Source organism: Phacochoerus africanus, chromosome 15 (assembly GCF_016906955.1).
Source record: "Phacochoerus africanus isolate WHEZ1 chromosome 15, ROS_Pafr_v1, whole genome shotgun sequence".
NCBI classification, from domain to species: domain Eukaryota; kingdom Metazoa; phylum Chordata; class Mammalia; order Artiodactyla; family Suidae; genus Phacochoerus; species Phacochoerus africanus.
This window is the reverse complement of record NC_062558.1, coordinates 74,973,056-74,994,087: the sequence shown is the minus strand read 5'-3', so window position 1 is coordinate 74,994,087 and position 21,032 is coordinate 74,973,056. Positions and strand designations below refer to the sequence as shown.

The window sequence follows — 21,032 nt, the reverse complement described above, 5'->3', positions numbered from 1 at the left end:
ATGTGTTCGAGGGTCACTGTTATAGCTTATTTTGTGAATTGGCTGCTAATATCTTTTTCCCACTTTTTAATCAGGTTTTTTTGGCCCTTTGTCCTTCACTATTTTATAGGACTTTATGTATTAGGGATATTAGTCTTGTGTCTGTGGCATACGTTATGAACATTTTCTACTAGTTTGTCAAATATTTTGTCTTTTTGACTTTCTTTAGGGTGCTTGAATGTAAATTTTTTTTTCTTTTTCAGGCCACACCTGTGGCCTATGAAAGCTCCCAGGTTAGGGGGTGAATCAGAGCTTCCGCTGCCGGCCTACACCACAGCCACAGCAATGCCAGATCTGAACTGCATCTGTGACCTCTGAAGCAGCCTGCAGCAATGATGGATCCTTAAACCACTGAGTGAGGCCAGGGATCCTCACGGATACTATGGTGGGTTCTTAACCCACTGAGCCACACCGGGAACTCCTGTAAAGTTTTTATGTAATTAAAAGGATCTGCTCTTAATTTTATTGTCTCACAATTTTGAATCATAGTTAGAAAGCCTCTCCCTACCCCAACATTAAAGAGAAAGTCACCCAAGTTTCCATCTAGTTCTACTTGCGTGGCATCACTGTTTACATTTAGGTCCCTAATCCATTTACAGTTTATTTTTCTGTTTGGTGTGAAATATGAATCAAAGTCTATCATTTTCCAAATAGCTACTCAGATGTCCCGGCACCGTTTATTAGAAAGGCTGTTTTTATCTCAGTGATTTGGGAGAGCACCCTTGCATATACTGCAGTTCCACATGCATTTGGGGCTAATTCTGGGCTTTGTCTTATCATCAACAGGTCTATCAGCCAATTCAGGCACCAGCTCCACATTATCTTAATTATAGAAGTGTTATAGTATGTTTTAATATCTGGGATAGTTTTACTTCTTCTTTACCCATTCCTGTGCCTCTAATTGAGCTCTCTTATTTAATTACAGTGGCTAATGCTTCCGGCACAGTGTTGGATGGTAGGAGAGATGGTGGGTGTCTGTGCTTTATTACCGACTTTAATGGAAATGCCTTTAGCGTTTCCTTGTTAAATAAGATACTAGTTTTAGGACCAGGGTGTGTGTGTGTGTGTGTGTGTGTGTGTGTGTGTACACACACATGCATATTATCATACTAAAAAGTATTTCTTAATTCCCATTTTCTTAAATGTTTATACCATGAATATGTATTGAATTTTGTCCGAAACTTTTTCAGCATTTATAGATATAATTGTATGGTTTTGTTTCCTTAGATACAGTGATATGGTATATGACATTAATTTGGCATAGGTCAGTAATATTAATGGATTAATTGTGAACCAACCTTGCTCTTCTAGAATAAATACAATTTAGATACTACATATTATTTTCTTCAAAAAAGGGGGGGGATGGAATTGGGTACCAATGATGACAGCTACCCTTGACTGAACACTTTCTCTGTCCTCCACATGCATTAAGGTCTGATTAAATCCTCAAGATACCTACAGGAAGCAGGCTTTATCATTCCCATTTCACAGATGAGGAAACTGAGACTAACAATGGTGAAGCAGGCTGGCCAATATCATAAGCCAGCAAACAGAAGAGACAGGACTGGATCTTGGGTCTCAGTGATTCCAAAGGCCTTAGTAATACATAGGCAGCATTCTTTAGCTGTTATTCAGGTATACTAAAAATGTTTATTATTGGATAAGGTATTCGAAGGGGTGGAGAGTCTGTCCCGACTTTCCAGAACCCTGAGCTGCCCTCCTCAGCCCATGCCACCGAGCTCAGCAGAGGAAGGATGGGAAGGGCTGGTGAGGGCTGCCGACCAAGTGTGCTGTCAGCCAGCAGCCTACGGGATGCCCCAAGGCCAGGCAGCAAGCAGTCCTGGAGGCCTGCAGCATCTCCTTGTAATCTCAGCCCTGCTTAATCCCTGCATCTGTGGCTTAGGCTACGGACAGTGCAGGCACAACTCAGAGAACCAAGACGGGTCCAGGGAGATGATGGGCTTGGAGGGAACAAAGCGCAGGCAAGAAAACCCAAAGCTCCACTCCCAGCTGGTCCTGCCGGCCCCGTTTTCTAAGAACGGGCAGCCAGCCGAGGGATTATGTAACTTCTGGTGGGCACGGCAGATGGTGTGCTGGCTCGGACACTTCCAACCCAGCACGGACGCTAACCTTCCCTGACGTGGCACCCCGGGCCTCCTCTGCTCTGGGGTGTGGAGCCGAGGGGGATGGGAAGCGACCCAAACTCTTGTCATCTAGCTCAGCCATGGCTGGCCAGGCGATGGGGACAAGCCAGGGCCCACCTGCCAGTGAGAGGTCCAGCCAGGGAAACGGAAATGCGGGCCCTCCCCTCCCCACCCCACAGCCAGCAGCTCTCAGGACGCCCTGCACAGCCTCTGGGGGAATAGGCCCTCTGGTGCCGGCCTCCTTCCTCCTCAGATCAGAGGCCCCTGGGGTCTGGAAAAGTTTCCAAAGCATTGATCCAGGCGTCTCCTCCCTGGGCCCAACCTAGCTTTCAGCTTCTCTTCTTCCTTTTGCTGATGGGTAAACTGAGGCTCAGAGAAGAAGAGTGAGTTGCTCATTACACAAAGGCAGAATTGGCCTTAGCACAGAAGCTTCTAGACTCCTAGTCCAGTGCTCTTTCCAAATGTGTTTGACAATGCAGGCGTTTCCTCTTGATGGAACCCCCAGGCAGGTCAACAAGTCACCCCATGGGCATCCTGAATCTATGTCTAATACTCCCCAGGTCAAGAGTGGATTATTGGAAACAAAGAAGGGATGCAACCAGAGATTTGCAGATTGATTTCCTCAAAGGTAGAAAGAAAAGAGAGCTGACCTTTACCGACCATGTCCCGTCTCGTTCCTTCTCCCTCGCAACTAAACAGGGCCTCCATTTTCTGACGAGGTGAAACAAGCTAAGGGTTTATAGTTAGTGACAGAGCCAGGACTTGAACCCGGTTTCCTGATTCTAGGGCAGATCCAATGGACAGATGAGAACACTAGAGCCCAGAGAGGGGAAGGGACTAGCTCAATACCACACAGCAGATGAGCTGCATGGCTAGGATTAGAATCCAGGGTTCTTGATCCTCAGCTCAGGGCTCTTTCTGCTGTTGTCTTGTGGGTTGTGTGTGTGTGTGGGGGGGGGGGGTGCCTGCACAGAGTGGGATGCACTAGCAGGAAAATGTGGAGCCAGATCAGACTGGCAGCAGGGGCTGCTGTGCCCATCAACCCTGGCTGTCTCGGGCTGCCAGGCAGGAGTTCCAGACCAGCCTGTGTTAGGGGCTCCTGGCAAGGGCCAGCGAGGGCCCAGGTGGGGGGTTGGCAGTGCGGCCAGGACTACTGCTGCCTCGGCTAAGGGCCTGGGGGTGTTTAATCTCCCAAGGATGCTCCCTGAATGTTAACAGCGGACACAAGTGCCAGGGAGAGCCTGGCTTAGCCAGACTCTGCAGCCAAAACTACTCCCCTGCCTTAAACCCAGCTCTTGCCAGGACACTGGTGGCAACTGCTCTGGAGGGCTGAGGCATTTGATCAGACCCTGCCTGTGAGCCTTCAGACATACCTTCTCAGCTCAGACCTGCTCCCAGGCCTCAGGGTCGGGGTCCCTGCAGTGGACATTCTCTTGAGCCACGAGAAGGCGAGGTGGAGGGGAAGGATCAATGGACTCGGGACTCAGGTAGGAAGCAAACATCTTTAATGGGCTTGGACCAGCTATGCTTTGAAAAGGCCACCATGCAAATTAAGTACAAAGACCAGCCCAGCAACTGTCTGCCAGTCTGCCTTCTCTGCCCAAAAGGGCAGAGGGCACTTGACTGCAGTCCTTGATTCATTCTTCGTGGCTCCACTGGATTCCTTGCTACCCAGGGTCTCTGACCACTGAAGACTTGGCTGTGCCTTCCATGGCACCCAGTGCACAGCAAGAGATCAAGGACAGAAAGCAGAGAGAATGAAGGTGAGAGGGAGGCAAAGCAGGGGAGGGGTGGCAGCTGTAAGCTAAGCAATGAGAATCTTCTAACTCTTTGGTTAGGCATCTATGGCCATAAGTGCAAAGCATGGCAGGCAGTGAGCCACAGCCAACCTCTTGGGTGAGGAAGGCCTGACGGTGAATTCCTCATTCATCCATTCTATAGGTGTTTATCAAGCACCCTCTGTGTGCCAGGTACAGCTGGTCACCAGGGACACAGGAGTGAGCAAAATCGGACCATCCAACCCAGTCTCCCTAGTCACTGAGTGTCACGCTCTCTGGTCTTCTAGTTGTTTCAATCCCATCCTGTCTCCACCTGCTGACCCTGCTCAGGGCCCTGGCTTGGGTGAGAAGGAAAGAGAAGGGTGAGAAGGAAAGAGAAGAGAAGGGTCTTATAGAAGCTGCTCCATAAGACATGCTCCAGGCCACCCCAGGTCACTGCTCACTCTGTATCAGTCGCGCTCTGTCTTGCTGCATCATGGAGGGACCAAAGGTGGGATGGGGGAGGGGGCCAGGAACAATATTCCTGGAATTTCCGTCTCAACTTCTTGTAAGCTCTGCATCCTGCATGGGTGCCCAAGCCCCAGGCTGAGCAGGCGGGCGCCTCTGATCGCATTACAGAGCTGCCTGCCTTTGGCTCTGTCTCCTCATGCTAGTAATGCCTCCAGACGCTGCTCAGGGCCTCTGGGGGTTGCAGGCTCCTGGGCAATCTCAGCAGAAGATGTTCCTCCCGGACCTCCTGGTATCCGCCAGGCTCAGGTGGGCATCAGAGGCCAGAAAAGGCAGCCGCCTTCTTTATGCCCCTCTCCTTGGCTGTCTGGTCCACCAGGAGCTCTCTGACCCCCTGTCTTCCTACTCCCAGAGGTACAGGGATAGAAGCAGGACCCAGCCCCAGCCAGAGGTCAGCCAGGCTGCAGGCGGCGGAAAGGCAGGCAGGAGGGAGGCCAGTAGGAATCCAGGGAACCTACTCTGTGCCAGGAGCACATGTCTATCGCCCATCACATCAGCATCCGGTGAAGGCAGTGGGGTCGCCCCCACACCACAGATGGAGATGCAAGGTAGAGAGAGAGAGGTTGAGCCACCTGGCTCAGGCACTCAGTAAGAGTCAAATCCTTTCAATTCCAAAGACTTGGCGCTTTGCACAAAGAAGGGACCCCTGGCTCCAGAAGTCTACTTGTACCAGATGATCAGATGGCTGAATTCTGAATCCGTTCCTGGGCAGCTGGGTCAGATACTCCCACCTCTCCCACCTTCACATACACACCCCCTACCAGGAACGTCCTTTCTGTTCACCCAAACCGTGCTCATCCTTCAAAGGCTAGTCAAGCACCAACTTTCCCTCCTCCAGGAAGCCTTCCCTGACCAACCACCCAGGCCCCCAGGAGCCTTCTCTCAATGGCTGAAGGATTTTTTGTTGTACCACCCCAAACTTGGCACCAATAACAATGACAAGGAGGAGGATGGCAAGTGGTACTGAGCACTTCAGAATGTGCAGAGCACTTGAGGCATCATCTCATGCATCCCCACAAGGATCCGATGAGATTGGTGCTATTACCATTTCCCCTTCACAAATGAAGAAACTAAAGCTCAGAGAGGGTAGGCACCTTGCTCTGGGACACGCAGCCAGATGTGGACATAGGCAGGATTTGAACCCAAGTAGTCCAACAGCATCGCCGGCCCTCTAAGCACCTCCTCAGATTCCCTCCCAATACAAAGACGTCCTGGCTCATCCTCGAAAGGGTTCCTCTCTGTTGCCCATTATGCGCTCCCATTATGCCCCAGCATCACAGGCCTGGTGCATGGCTCATGCTTCAAGAGGTGGCACAAATCAAGTTCAGGCTGGTGCCTTGCCCACCTCTGACCGCAGAGCCCAGTACTTGCTCAGACTGAATGAACATCCATGTGCACCAAGTCTGAGAGCTGGGTGTGTCCCAACACCCAATGTGGGGACAGAAGCCCTCATGGCCCAGCCCAAGCTCACCACCCTCCACCCTGGAGAAATGAAACAGGGAATGGAATGGTCAGGTCTGGGCAGCGTGGTCCTACCATACCCTCCACCAGACCACCGTAAGCCTAGTGAGGGTGGCAGGGTCGAGGGAGCAAGTGCCTCTTGGCTCACACGCCCAGGCTGCCTTGGCCAATGGGGTCCTTCTCTGCCTTCCAGGCCCTGTTGAGCACCTGGGCCTCTCAGTCTGTGAGGCAGGAGATGCTTATGGAACAGGGAAAAGGGACCAAGGTCCCAGAGGGTGATTTATAGCTTCAGAGCTAGAGAGAGAGAGAGACCAACCCAGAGCCGCCTAACTATGCTCACAAGGGCATTCTAGTCAATATATTGACTTTCTGAAGGGGCCTCTGTAAACACAGTGGTTCTGGGCGGTGGTTACCTCTGACTCTTGCTGGTCACTGGAGCCTCTTCAGAGGAGCCAGACAAAAAACCCAGAGCCCTTAAGGATCATCCTTCCACCTTTCCTCCATCCCACATTTACACATGGGACCCAGAGAGGGAAAGGTACTTGGCTAAGATCACACAGCAAAGAAAGCGCAAAAACCAGGGTCTCTTAACTCCCAAGCCAGGAGCTGCTGGGGCCTCAGGCCCGGAGCCTCCCTGCTTCCTCCTTCCCCGATTCCCCTGGAGGATGACATCCTTGGCACTGCAGGGCTCTCTCCTGAGGAGGCTGTGCCTGAGTGCTCCCTGAGCTGTGTGCCAGGCACTGTGCTAAGTGCTTTATCATCTATCTGGTCACGTGATCTTCAAAACAACCCCCTGAGGACAATCTTATTATCATGCCCATTTTATAGATGAGGAGACCGAGGTGTAGCACAGTGAGCTGCCGAAGGCCATGGAGCTCATAAGTGGCAATGCTGGGGGGCTATGCTAACCTCCTCAGGATCCCAGTTGGCCAAGCCAGGTACCCCCTGCACCTGCAGCTGGGGAGGGGCCCCTGTGGGGGGGGGGTAGAGGGGCTGGGGGGCTCCTAGCGGCGGTGATGACAAGTGGGCCTGCCTCCTCCCACTGGCTCATGGGAGTAGCTGAGTGGAGAATTCCATCCTTCCTTCTTCCCCACCCTGTGTTCTCTGCTGGGGGCATGGCAGAAGGCAAAGACATACACACACCCCCCATGCCTCCATCCTCAACAGAATCCCCTCTGTTGCTTAGAGAGTGCTTTCTGTGCTCACTCCATCTTCAAGAACCTCAGAGAGCAAATCAAAGAATATGAAATCTGTTCCTCTCAAGTGCCAGGCCCAGGTCCCAGCTCCTCAGAAGTAGCTGAGAGGGGTGGGTCCCTGGGGCACAGGGCTTCAGCTGAGCCTGAAAGGGCCAGCATCGGGAATGCGGCCGAAGGCTGGCTCACCAAGGAGTGGTGCCCATGCAGGACGGTCCTTGCAGATGCTGGCAGGGCCAGCTTCCCGAGAGTGGGAGAAGCCTCGGGCCCAGCGACCCTGCCCCAACTCGTCTTCTCTTGGGGAATGCTCTTAGAAAGACCTGAAAAGGAGAGTCAAGGTCTGGCTCACATCACCCCCTCCAGGAAACCCCAAGGCTTAGAGTTCCCTACTCTTCCCTGAATAGAAGAGTGACCCTTGAGCAACCAGTCTAGAACTCTGTGGGTCCACTTATAAGCAGATTTGTTTCAATACATATAATACCAGTATTTTCATTTTACAGATCTTTCAAACTAATTAAGTGTGGGAATGAGTTTATATTTGATTAGAGATCACAATATGTGGAATCAAAGGCACTAGGGTTTGAGTCCCAATTCCATCAAACCATTTCCACTTCCTGCCCCTGGGTAAATTTACCAACTGCTCTATTTTTGAGGCCGAGGTAGCAGACAGAAGATTTTCAACTTCTAGGGAGTTGGCATCCCTAACCCCTGCATTGCTCAAAGGTAACCTGTGGTGTCACTGCCCTCATTTGCCACAGTGGCTCTTGGGATGTCACTTACCATTTTTTTGCAGTGGACCTCAGCATCCTTCACAGACGGTGGCCACCTTGAGGGCTGGGACCAGGGCTGCTCTGACTCTGACCCAGGTCCCAGGTGGCCTTCCTAAATGGCATTCACCTCCCCACTGGGGTTCTTACAAGGACAGAGTAAGGTCTTACATATAAGAGGGTTTTACATTCCATAAAATACATGCACGAGTGGGACTGTGATTTTCCTGTAGGTCTCTCGGCTCCCCAAAGAACACACCTTATCCTAGAGTTAAGGATGGCTAGGGGACTCGGAAAGCCCTTGTGACCAAGGGAAGGAGGAGCAATGGAGTCCAGGGCTCATGTGTGTGTCTGTGTGTGCATGTCCTCCTTCAATGGCATCCACTGAGGATCCCAGGCCCAGCCAGGCCTGCCCATCAGCATCGGGCTGTGTGTCCTAGAGCCAGTTGCCTACCCTCTCTGCCAACCTGCATACAGAATAAACGGATGAAATCTTGCTTGCCTGGGTCCCCCTCTCAAACAGGCATCCCCTAACAGAATACAACGGATGAGCTCCCCATGCCTAGTGGTGACTCATGGTCCCCACACGACGCTTACCTATTTATACACAAACACGCCACAGCCACACATGTGCACACTGCACACCCCCATATGCCCAGACCAGACACACACCCAGCCAGCCACATCACACACCCCATAGGGAAAAGGCACAATGCAACACACACATCCATTCCTCCCACACACATCACCTCCGCACACGCCGAGCACCACACCTACCCTCGCCTCCCACTGCAGCACTCCCACCTCCGCCCAGCTCCTCTGTACAGTCTCACCCCCACCCCACCCACTCCTTCACGCGTGCTCTCACAACCACAGCCTGCCTGCCTCGAGAAAAGGGCTGTGCAGTGGCAGGGAAGTTGTGAGGCGCTGGGAGCAGCCAGTTCTGGGAGGTGAGAGGGAGGGAGGCTGGGCGAGCTCACCCCCTAAACAGTGGCACGAGAGCTCCGGGCTCCTGCAAACTGATTTAACTTGGCAGGTGAGAGGGTGGGCGGGCTGGCAAGGGGGCCCAGGGGACCCAGGAGAGGAAGGGAAGGGGAGCAGGCATTGCCAGTGCTGAGGCGCCTGGGTGCGAAGGTGCACGCAGTCCTCAGGTACCCGCACCAAACCAGCCCCACCAGTAGCAGAGATGCTAATGAGGCCATTTTGTCTGCAAGGGTAGATTCAGGAGCTTCCAGCAACCCAGGGCTTTGGGAGAGAAGGAAGATGAAACAAAAGGGGTAGGGGGGAGGGCTGCCATCAGGGAGGTGGCTGATTTATGCCAGCACTTCAGCAAATGTTTTGGCTGCCATTAGCCTCTCTGAAGCCGAGGACCAGAGAGAAAGGGGTGCCCCGGGGACCTGTGGCTGGGACTTGGCAGGGCTCACCTGCCCTGCTGAGGCCCAGCAGATAGGGCAATGTGGCTGGAGTTCGAACCAGAGCACCCACCCAATGCCCAGAAAGGAGCTGAGGCTAGGCATCTCCTCCAAGCCCAGAGGAGGAGGGACTCACGCCCTGGATCACCAAAATTCCCGGTGAGAACAAACTCCCCGAGGTCTCGAGGCTCCCGCTAAGCGGCTGAGCACAGGCCCTCAGGGGGCAGGAGGTGGCACCCCAGCCCCAACTTCAGAAGCAAATCAGAGGGTGGAGGGCACGCATTCCATCCTCCTGAAACTGCCCTCCCTCGTATTACCCTAATTACGGTATTTCAAATTTTCCTTTAAAAAAAAAAAAAAAGAAAGAAACAGAAAAGCACGGAACGCACTTGTTTGGTTTCATTTTGCCTTCACAGCTTTAATGATTCCATTTGTGGAAGCTGTTTAGGAAACTGGGGAGGAGGAGGAGGAGGCCAGAAGTACCAGCTCCGGCCTCAGCTGCCCGCTGGGGGCCTCTCCCGCTGGGGGCCATCCTGCCCAGGCAGCAGCTTTTCTCTTCCAACCCCACGGGGGCAACCCCTCAATCCCAACTCTGACCCGCCTCTCCTCCCTTTCCTCTAGGCCTCTGTGGGCTCCAAGGTGCCTCCTGGGTACCCCGACCCCAGCGCTAAGGTTCAAGGGACCGTGCGTTCAGCCAGCAGGCCCGGGAGGAGGAGGTTCCAGAACGGGCCATTCATAATCCCGAACCTTGCTCTCTAAAGACTTGGAGTGTTAAGAGGTCCACCTCCCCTCCAGCCTCATCCCCACAGTCCTAGGCAGCCCAGATCCTCCTTAGAAGACAAAGCTGGTGAAAGTGGTAGGCGGAGGCAGCTTGGACTGTCAGCCAGGAGCAGGCCCTAGTACCTCAGTCCAGGAGAAACCTCAACGACAAAGCGGGTGCAGGAGATGAGCTCCCCAAAGCTTCACAGAATTCATTTAATAGAATAAAAACGTATTCTACCCCCAACTCTACAAATGGGTATAGAACTCTAAGATGCTAAGGTGTAGCCCTGCAGCCCAAGGGAGCCTGGCTAGGGCAGGTGGGGCTTTAGCTGAGAGGATCAGTGTTGGAAGGCCAGGGGAGAAGCTACCTTTGGGCATTTGCCTGCTCTCAGGATCTCACCTTGACCTTTGGCCCGGCCCTGTCCCACCTCTCCCCAGTCCGTGCTCCTAGCACATTTCCCCCCTCTCGCTACAAGTCCCAGTCTAACTCAGCTATCAGGCCAACCTCATCTTAAATGCCTGCCTCAGCTGGGGCCTTGATTTTAGAATCTCAATCCCAGGCCCAGGAGGCTAAGTGTGCAGCCTGGGTGGAACAAAAGAGCCATGAGTAGAATGAGGTTAGTTGAGGCCTGAGTTCAAATCTCATCTCTATCCCAGAGTCCCAGTGTAGTCCTTGGCAAGTCAGGGTCTATCCCAAAGTTAAATAAATAAATGGTTTGGAAGAGTGGGGAACTGTTTTGTCCTCCAGAATTCCCAGTTTGTGGGGTGGGGAGAGGAGGGAGGAGAGAAATTACATATGAAATTTCTCCCCTGCAGTGGTACTTTCACTTTAATGAGAAAACCCATTAAGACACTCTTGATTTTCCATTTGTTTAAATGAAGTGGGCATTTGCTATAGAGTAGGGGAAGACAGGGACAGGAACACACACACACAAACACACACACAGCAGAGACACTCGGAAAACTCTGGTTTTAATTGCACCTTAAAAAAAGTGTTATCATAACACCTTGGGTCCTTCTCAACTGTCCCAGCCAGAGGCCAAGGAAGGACTCATTAAAACTCTAGGAAAGGCTGAGGGGTGGGTGGGAGGAGATTCCCAGGGCCAGTCTCTCTCTGGGCTTTTGAAGTCTCTTTCCTGGCCAGTCACTTGCTGATATCTTCTAAGAGTCTGGGGTTTTATGGTTCCCGTTTTTGATTTCTCCACTCTCACATTTTATGGCTTAAAAAAAAAAAAAAAAAAGGTTCTCCGAGCTGTGAAGGGAACTCATTTACATATTCACTGGGGACAGGAGTGGGGGAAAGGAGAGAGATGCCTGCTCCTTGAGGAGAGCTTGGACGCCACCAAGAAAGAGCCCCCCTCCCTCTGAGGGGACAGCCTTCTCTGTCTTAGCTTGCTATGAGGCTCATAACAGAGGGGTGGACGAGACCAAAGTGAGTCAGCCCGGTTACTGGACAGGCGCCTTGGATACAAATCTGAAACCTGCAGTTAAGTGAAGCCAAGACTGGTGGAAAGCCAACACTCTGGCCTTGGTTTTCCCCATCTGTGCAATGGAGTTCCTGAGGGAGCTGCTGGGGAAGACCTAAACAACATTCTGAAAGCTGCTCTGTGGCTGTGGCATTAGAGTACGGGGGCTGTGTAGGAGGAAGGGGCATGTTTTCTCTCCTGAAGGCAGGTTTCTAAGGGCAAAGGGAAGGCAGCAGGCTGACCCCACCAGTTGGCCCCTCTTCAGGCTGGTGGGCAGGCAACCCCTGCTGTGCTAAGTAATGAGCGCAATTCCAACGCCAGTTCTGCTCCCTGGTGAGAAACCAAAGCCCGGTATTAGAGGCCATTTCTGGCTGGGCACTGATCATGCCCAAATCCATCAAAGCCCTGGGCCTGGGGTTTCTTCTGGGGAAGGTGGGGGCCGGATGCTTTGTTAAGCAGGCAAAGCAGGCCACCCCCAGCCTCCCCAGCCGAGCCTACTCTGCAGCTCTGGAGAACGCTAGGCTTACCCTTCTTGTCTTTCCCCTGCCTACTCCCAACCCCAGTAATCTCAGTATTGACTCCTGATTCCCTTACCCTGTTGGTCCAAAAACAGCTTCCCAGAACCCAACCCTGCCAAAGTGCCAGTTACAGAGACTTCATCCAACCCTTCAATCACCTCCCCTCAAAACACTCCCAAACCAGAAACCAACACCCCTGCCCAGCACCTCCCACATCCAACTGCACTCTTTAAAACAAAGTTGGTCATTCAGCAGCCTGCCCCCTCCCCCATCATTACCTTCCAACTTCAAAACACTGCTTTAAATACCAGAGTCTGCCCAAATCATAATTAACTTGGATCAAATGATTCTGTCGTAACTTTACAACACAGGGCTGGCAAAAAAAAAAAAAAAAAAAGTGGGGGTTGTGCTAAAACCAAGCCCTCACTCCGGGGCCGTGGGAATCATTCGTTCCAGAGTGAGGAATCTCTGGCTATAAATTGTCGCGTTGCGGGGGGGGGGGGGGGGGCGTGGGAAGGTGAGGGGGAGGAGGACGGCGGATGTCAACATCTCAGCTGAAGGTGGAGCGGGGAGGGCTGCGTCATCTCGTCCACTTTCTGCACCAGTTTTCCTGCCCCATTCTCAGCCTCAACTCCGAGGACTCGATGCAGGATGCGCCCCACCCCCATCCCGCCTCGAAGCCCGGCATCCGGCGGCCAGCCCACCTGCTCGGGTTCCGGCGGCAGAAAGAGGTTGGTTGGCTCTCGTGAGTCCACCCGCTACCCAGGAAGACGCAGACCCGTCAGCGACAGACCAGAGACATACACACATCTATGGCAGGAGAGGCAGAATAGGGACTTTATTTTAGGAGCTCGCCAACTCCCTTAAGGCATCTCGCTGGGTCCAGAACAGGAGGGTGGCGAGAGCACCTAGTCGGCTTCCCGGATAGGGAGAATGTCAGTGACTCATTTAAAAGGAAACTCGGCAGAATCACTACATACGCCTCCCCTCATCCCATCTCCCAACACCAACACCCAGAAAAGAATTCTTCCAGACCTGCGGGTCCCAAGATCTGGGGGAAAGCTGTACGTACAAGACAGCCTTATCCCGTTTGATAGCCAAAACCCCGCATGCACCCCAGCCACATCTGGCTAGCGGAGCAGATCCACGCTTCCCGTGCTCCCCAGATTTCTCGCTCTCTCCCTCTCGTCTGCAGATTCGGGTGGGTCAACGCTAGGAGCCTGGACAAGCCGGGATCTTTACTAGGAAGTTGGTGGCGAACGGTAAGAGAGCGCGCACCTGGCGGGTGCAGCGACTGTGTTTTTTTCCGCACCGCCGAGAGGCGCGCGCGGAATCAGGGGTCTCCTGGAGGTCGGTCCTTAGGGAGGCGCAGACCCGGACTTGTACAGCACTCCAGGGAAAAGAGGAGATCCCTTCCAGGCAGGAGCAAGAGAGCCTGCTCGCCCTCCCCCCGCACCCCACCCCACCCCCCGCCCCGAGATGGCTGCGCCATCGCCCACTTTGGTGGGGCAGAAATCAACCTTCTAACTTGAGCGCCCTTGCCGGGTTCCCTGCGCGCACAGACGGAGCGATGGACCATCACAACTCTGGAGCAGAGTGAGGGTCCCCTCGTCCTCCCCCCCTCCCCCAGGCCCATTCGTTCCTCACCTGCTTGGCTCAGCCTCAGGTCCCAGCAGAGCAGCAGCGCCAGCAACAGCGCGCCTCGCGCTCCACTCCGGGTCCACATGCTCCCGCGGCCCGGCTCAGGCGCCTCTCCCCCGGGGCTCTCTCCCTGGCCCCAGTCTCGCCGCCGCCGTCTCCGCCGCCGCCGCCTCCTCCTCGCCGTCCTCCCCGGCGCCCGGCCGCGCCAGCCCGTGCCCTCCGTGGGGGCAGAGGCAGCCACGCTTCGCAGAGGGCTGCCCGACGCTCGAAGCGCGATGGGTGCCCGGCGCCCCCTCTCCGGCCGGGCTTTGGTGCGCCCCTCTCTGCGCTCCTCAGGCTCCTGGGCTCGAGCGCTCTCCGGGCTCCGGCGTCCAGTCACCGAAGTTGCGCGACTAAATGTGAGTGCGCTCGCAGCGGCCGACGCCGCGCAATCCAAGCCTTGGTGCGTGCCTCCCCGCGCCCTGCCACTGCCCGCGGCTCCGGCGCCCTCGCCGGCCACCGCTGCCTTCTACAATGCCAAGCGCTGCCGCTCGTTCGCCCTAGTGAGTCCCCGAGCGGAGGGCAACCGCGCGCAGCCGGGGCGTGGCCTGGGCGGGCAGGGGCGGAGCCGGCGGAGGGCCTTTCTAGGGGGGGAACCGACGGCCATCTGGGCGCGGTCTCGGCGGAGCTAGGGACCCCTCAGGGGGGACCTCGCGAGACGCTGGGCACGGCGTGCTGGAAAACGCGGTAGCCGGATCGTAGCTGGAAGCGGAGTCTGCCCAATTTGCGTTTCCAGAAACTAAGGAAATGTATTTTGGTACTTTCTTTTGGCTTGGCTGTGTCACCATTCTCCCCTGATTAAACTCAGGACTCTGTCATTTTTGGCTCCCTGGTCTGAACTATGTTCTCTGCTTCTTACATGTGGGGGTCTTTCCCAAAAATAGCTCCTCAAATGAGAAAAATCTCAAACACTCAAGTGCTGGTCAAGCTGGGGCTTACTTCTCTGTGAACTTGGGTATAGATTCGGATTATACTGGTTGGTTCTACTTTTCGGTATAACCTTGGGCAAAACTGATCAGACCCCTCTGAACCTCCTGTAGCACCCAGGTAGGTCCTAGGATGTCGTCCCCCGCCCCCAACTAGTGACTCTGGGGCACAGGGGAGAGGGTAGCCATTTTTGGTTTGGTGTAAATTTGGGCTCTGCCCCTTACTTGCTGCGTGACCTTGAACAAATTACTTAACCATTATGATACTCCCTTCATCATCATCTGCAAAATGGACAAAGATGATAATAATAATTTTATAAGGGAGTATAGAATTGGATTTTAAAAGTAAGTATGGAAACTACAGCACAAATGTCAGTAATCTCTCTTTCCAAAATCTCCTCTCTCCGCCAATCTGATTCCTGGTAGAAAAATGTCACCACCCAAGGGTGAGCCAAAGAGCATATGGAACCAGGTGGAGTTGGGGGGACGCTGTATCTTGAGACTGAAACCCAGTGACATCAGACATTGCGGATCAGCTAACACTGCTGATGTCCTTCTATGTGCCAGGCACGGAGTAAGTCACTTTATACGCATCACCTCAGTTAAACCTCACAGCAACTCTCTGAGGTAAGTACTGTTTGTATCCCTGTTACACAGATGAAGGAACTGAGTCACAGAGACATGAAGTTATCTGCCCACGATCACATAGCTTTGGTGAAAGAGTGGGTGAGTGAAAGGGGCAGGAGAGATAGGATCGGAAAGAAGCCCTCTGACCTGGGGAGCCTCCACCCTCACAGCATCTCTGGGGCTGGCAGGTGAGCAAGGACTGGCAGCCAGCAAGGATGCCTCCTCCCCTAGCCCTGATCTGTTCACTACTCGGGGTTTTTCCAGAACTGGGATCTAGGATCACGTCTCAAGCACCGATGCAATGGCTGATTCAGCAAGGGATAAAGGAAGGCAGAGAGAGGTCCAGCCAGGGCCAGAAGCCAGAAGGGGATAGGCTGGAATAGGATCAAGTGTCCCCAGGGATGCTTCCTTGATTGGTGGATAAAAGACTTGGGGGCCAGACCTGCAGGCTGGAAAGGTTCCTGGAGCGGGCAGAGAAGCAAGGAGGGTCTGCCCTGCCCCAGCCGGTTCCCTAGGGGAGCGAGAAAGGCACGACTGCCCAGGAGCCCCCTCCACACACACTCCCCCCACAGGCTGAGGTCTGGAACATGTGGGGGGGATGCATAAAGAAGGTCCACCTCCTCAGCCCTCTCTGTCAGGGCACCCAGGATCCGGAGGGTAGATGTGGGTGAGTAGGACTTCCTGGAAAGAACTTAGGTCAATGGAGGAAGGCCCCTGTGGACAAAGATAGGTGGGTTATTTTTAGCTTGGCCCAGGCCTGCCCCGGCCAGAGCAGTGGGTGAGGGAGTCCACAGTGCATCACCCCAGCCAGCCCCACCCAGCCACAGAACTAAGAGCACAGAGACACACACCCACCCCTAGACACACCTATAAAGGTACACACGAGCAAACATACAACAAAAATATATGGGTGCAAAATGACCCTCCCAGAAACATCAGAGAGACACCCACCTACTTAAGACACAGGATTTAGAATAGCGCACACATATACCTCTTCACAGACACCAACACACACACACACACACACACACACACACACACACATCCAAAAGCACAAAAACAGTTTAAGGCAGATGACGCCAAAGACAAATAGACATTTAGATACTTAACTGTCTCCAGGAAACACACACAGGGACACGTTACCAAGGCCAAGCACCTGACTGTCAACTTCTGGCAGAGGCACATGGTCAAAGGCATTAGGCTGGATAACTCAGCAGGGACCTCGGTAGAGATTCAGCTTGTGGGAGCACAGGGCAGGCTCTTTCTCTCTCTCTCTCTCTCTCTCCCTCCCTCCAACTCCCTCTCTCCATCAGAAGGCCGGTGGGATATTGGAAATATTTCCAAAAATTTCCCGTGCTCAGGACTTTGCTGTTTAGGCAGTAATTGCTCCAGAGTAGGCCCTTCTTGTCCTGGTGTCAAGTTTCATGACTTTAAGTCCGGACAGGGGGACAGAGAGGCAGGCAAGCAAAAGGAGAGTGGCCATTTCCCCTCTTCTGCTGGTCCCTATCTCATCCCCCAACCTCCACCCTAAAAATACACCCATGAGAAATCCTGGACCCTGTTTGCCCCCCTTCCACATCCTGGTGGGAGATTTACCACATAGGGGCTCCTCCCTGAATAACTCGCCTGCACCCCCTCCCCTGCCATCCCAGTGTCTGGAAGAATGCCCCTTCCCCAGTCACCTGCAGCTAAGCACCCCCCACTGCAGCTGTGGTTGCCCTCCAGCGTGGGCATCACCAAGTGCCAGTCCCCTGCTGGGACCAGGGAGAGGGCTTCAAAAGGGGTCAGACAGCCTTGAGCCCACCCCTTTGTCCAGAATGGGTAAAGGGATGGGTAAGGCCCTGGCCTGGGAATGATGCACTGGGATAGCTGGATTAAGACTTACTAGGGTGTTTCCAAACCCAGTGCCATCGGGCTCACAGCAAAGCGCTCCCGCTGTGAGTTAGGAAAGAGGATGAGCCTCCCACCTCCCCTCCATTTCCTAGGGGGTGGAAATGGGGCAGGCTTTGTGCAATATAGCTGCTTTGAAATCAGTCTCAGAGACAGTTCTGACCCTTCGTGGGGTGGCAGTGCTTCCATGGTCTACCCTCATTTATCCCAAATCGGAAGAGTGCGTGGGAGACAGAATGCCGGAATCTGGGGTTGAACTGATGGCTCACCAAACCTGGGGCTGCTCTTCCCTGCTGGCTGCTGAGCCCCTCCAAGCATCAGTTTCCTCAGTTGTCAAATGGGAGCAATAACTAGCTCGGAGGATTTTAAAGGATATACAAAGTCCCTAATCTGGCTGAATGCAAGCCACCTATTGTATAATAAGATGCCGCTGGAATTCCCAGAGCGGCTGGCAGCTTTGGTGGGCGCTCCCCCAGGCGGCCGACACCGGTGTGATCGAAGGGGCCACTAGGCGGCGCGCTGCAGCTCCCGCCTCCTCTGAGGCCGCTTCAGCCGGCGTCTTACAGCTGTGGCCGAAAAAAGAAGCGCTCCCAGGAATGGGTCTCTGCTCCACGCTGTCAGGGAGAGGACTCTCGGACCACTTGGTGTGCAGGATCCTTGGGTGGGAAGGTTTGGGGAAGAATTCATAATCCCTTCCTTTACCCATCCACTCCAGGATGGACCCCAAACGTTTGGACCTTGCTGAGAACAACGTTATGAGATAGGTGCTATTACTTCCCAATTTACCAGATAGGGAACTGAGGCACAGAGAGGTAGCTTGCCCAAGGTCACATACAGCTAGTAAACGGTGCCCTGGAGATTCGAATCCAGGCAGACTGGATCTCAAGCTTGTACTCATTTTTTAAAAATTGAGATAAAATTCACATAACGTAAAATTTACAGTTTTAACTATTCGAAAGTGTACAATGCAGTGTTTTTTTTTAGTATTGTCACGTTTTGTGCAACCATCAACACTATTTCAGTAACATTTCATCACCCCCAAAAGAAACCTCATACTGTAAAGCAGTCACTCCCCATTCTCCCCCCTCATCCCACCTCACCCTGACCTTGGCAACCAGGAATCTCCTTTCTGTCTCTATGGATTTGCCTATTCTGGGAATTTCATATAAATGGAATCACACACTATGTGGCCTGAGTCATCAAGATTGTGCTCTCAACCTCTCTACTAAATACTGTGACAAGCCTCCACTTCCTCCCACACCCCATTCACATCTTTTTCCTTCTCCCCAGGGGAGGGCCTTCTTCCCGGGGTTCAAAGCGTATAAGCAGTCATTCACCAAAGCTTTGGGGTCAGGCAGATCTGGGTTCAAATCCTGGCTCTGTCTTGGACAATTTACTCTGCTGTTGCCTTCAAATTTTGTTATTAATTTTTAAAAAACTTCTAATTTTAGAACAGGTGTTTTTTTTTTTCTCTCTTTTTCACGCCGCACCCATGGCATATGGAGGTTCCCAGGCCAGGGGTCCAATCGGAGCTATAATCGCTGGCCTATGCCACTGCCACAGCAATGCGGGATCTGAACTGCATCTTTGACCTACACCACAGCTCAGGGCAACACCATATCCTTAGCCCACTGAGAGAGGACACTGTGTGTGTCCTCATGGATACTAGTCAGACTCATTTCCCCTGAGCTATGATGGGAACTCCCTAGAAGAGTTTTAGATTTATGGAAAAATCACAAATACAATATAGAAAGTTCTCATATACCCCTCACCCCCATTTCCTCTATTATTAATATCTTACATTAGTGTGCTGCATTTGCTACAATTAATGAACCAGTATTGATATATTATTATGAACTAAAACTCATTCAGATTTCCTTTGTTTTTACCTAATGTTTTTCTTCTGTCCCAGGATCCCACATTATACCGAGTAATCAGGACTCTAAGGGCTTCTGTTGGCTCTGACAGTTTCTCAGACTTTGTTTTGGATGATCTTGGAAGTTCTGAAGATTATTCATCAGGTATTTTGTAGAATGACCCTCATCTGGGATTTGTCTGAAATGAAGTTCTTAACAGTTTTTGAACAAGGAGCCCTAGTTCAAATAACTTTACCCCGGGCCCCATAAATGATGTAGCAGGTCCTGCTTGTGGGTTAGGGGACACAGCAAATGCAGAGACAGGGTTGGGACAGACTGCAGAGGGGGGCCACCATGCCTCAGTCCTACCTGCACTGGGGGAAGGGGCTATTTAGTGCTCTGAAGGGGGAGCACTGGGGGCTAAACCAAGAGGTGAGAAGGAAACTGTAAACAGGAAAGAGGACTGCATTCCAGGCAGAGGGAACTTTGTGAGGATGGCCTAGGGTCAGAAATGTGGATGGCGTGGTTTAGGGCAGCTCTGACATGGTGAGTCAGGGGGACCTGTGGACTTCCCAGCTCACAGCTGTGAACGCAGTTCTGACCAGTGCTTAGAGGAGTGGTCACCGTTTTAAAAAATAATAAAGCCAGCTAATGTATATGAAACCATTGCAGCAAGCCAGATCCCATGCCAAGGTCCCTGCATGAATTAGCTTCTTCAGTCTCCATGATAAACAGTGAAATGGAAGCGTTCCCTTCGAGGCTCAGTGGTTAACGAACCCAACTAAGAACCATGAGGTTGCAGGTTCGATCCCTGGCCTCGCTCAGTGGGTTAAGGATCTGGCGTTGCTGTGGCTGAGATGTAGGCCAGCAATCATAGCTCCAATTCGGCCCCTAGTCTGGGAACCTCCATATACTACAGGTGTGGCCCTAAACAAAGAAAAAAAAAATCAAGATATCAATTCTCCCTAAACTGATCTATACATTCAATGCCATCTTGTCAAAATCCCAATGGTTTTTGTGTGGAAATTAGCAAGATGGTTCTAAAGGTAATAGAACTGCGAATGACCTAGGAGATCCAAAATCGTATTGGAAAAGATGAACAGGGGTAGAGGGCTTAAAGATTAACTACAAACCTGTAGTAGTAAAGATGGTGTGGTATCAGGGGTAAGAATAGACTAATAGATTAATGACACAGAATAGAGTTTCCAAAAATAGATCCATACTTACACAATCCATTGATTTTGATAAAGGGGACAAAGCAATTCAATGAGGAAAAGAAAATCTTTTCAAAAAGATGGTGCTGGAACAACTGCATAGTCATATGGGAAAGAAAAAAGAACCCCAATCTTTACCTCACATCATACATTTTGAAAAATTGGAGATGGGTAGACTTAAACCTAAAGGCTAATTATTATAAAACTTCTGAAAGGAGATAGGACATTTCTCTCTCTCTTTTTTTTTTTTTTTTTTTTGCTTTTTAGGGCCACACCCGTAGCATATGGAGGTTCCCAGGCTAGGGGTCCAATCGGAGCTATAGTTAGAGCTTAGGCCACAGCCACAACAATGCCAGATCCGAACCGTGTCTGAGACCTACACCACAGCTCATGGCAATGCCAGATCCTTAACCCACTGAGCAAAGCCAGGCATCAAACCCATGACCTCATGGCTCCTAGTCAGATTCATTTCTGCTGCACCATGATGGGAACTCCTGGAAACAGAACATCTTTATGACACAAAATGCCATAACCATAAAAGAAAAAAAAACTATAGAATTGATCTTTATCAATTTAAAACATTGATTCTTTGAAACACATTTAACAAAATGAAAAAGCAAACTATAGTCTGGGGAAAAGTATTTACAACACATAGGTCTGACAAAGGGTGTGTCTTGAGAAAGTATGGGACTCTGACACATCAGTAATAAAAAGACAAAGAGCTCAATAAAAATTGGGCAAGAGGTTTGAACAGATCCTTCATGAAAGAAGATATCCAAATAGCTAGGAAGC

General features: G+C 52.2%; 1 protein-coding gene across 2 annotated transcripts in view; it reads right to left on the bottom strand.

The window, feature by feature from the left end:
- The window catches only part of UNC5B (unc-5 netrin receptor B), an 85,152-nt gene extending 70,901 nt beyond the window's left edge, over window positions 1–14,251 (bottom strand). The window contains exon 1 of one of the 2 annotated variants that reach the window (XM_047760579.1): window positions 13,695–14,251. In XM_047760579.1, the coding sequence (XP_047616535.1) occupies window positions 13,695–13,773 (79 nt within the window). In that variant the 5' untranslated portion in view covers window positions 13,774–14,251. The remainder of the gene's footprint in view (window positions 1–13,694) is intronic. The other variant, XM_047760577.1, reaches the window with a different exon arrangement.
- Window positions 14,252–21,032: the final 6,781 nt, after the last annotated feature.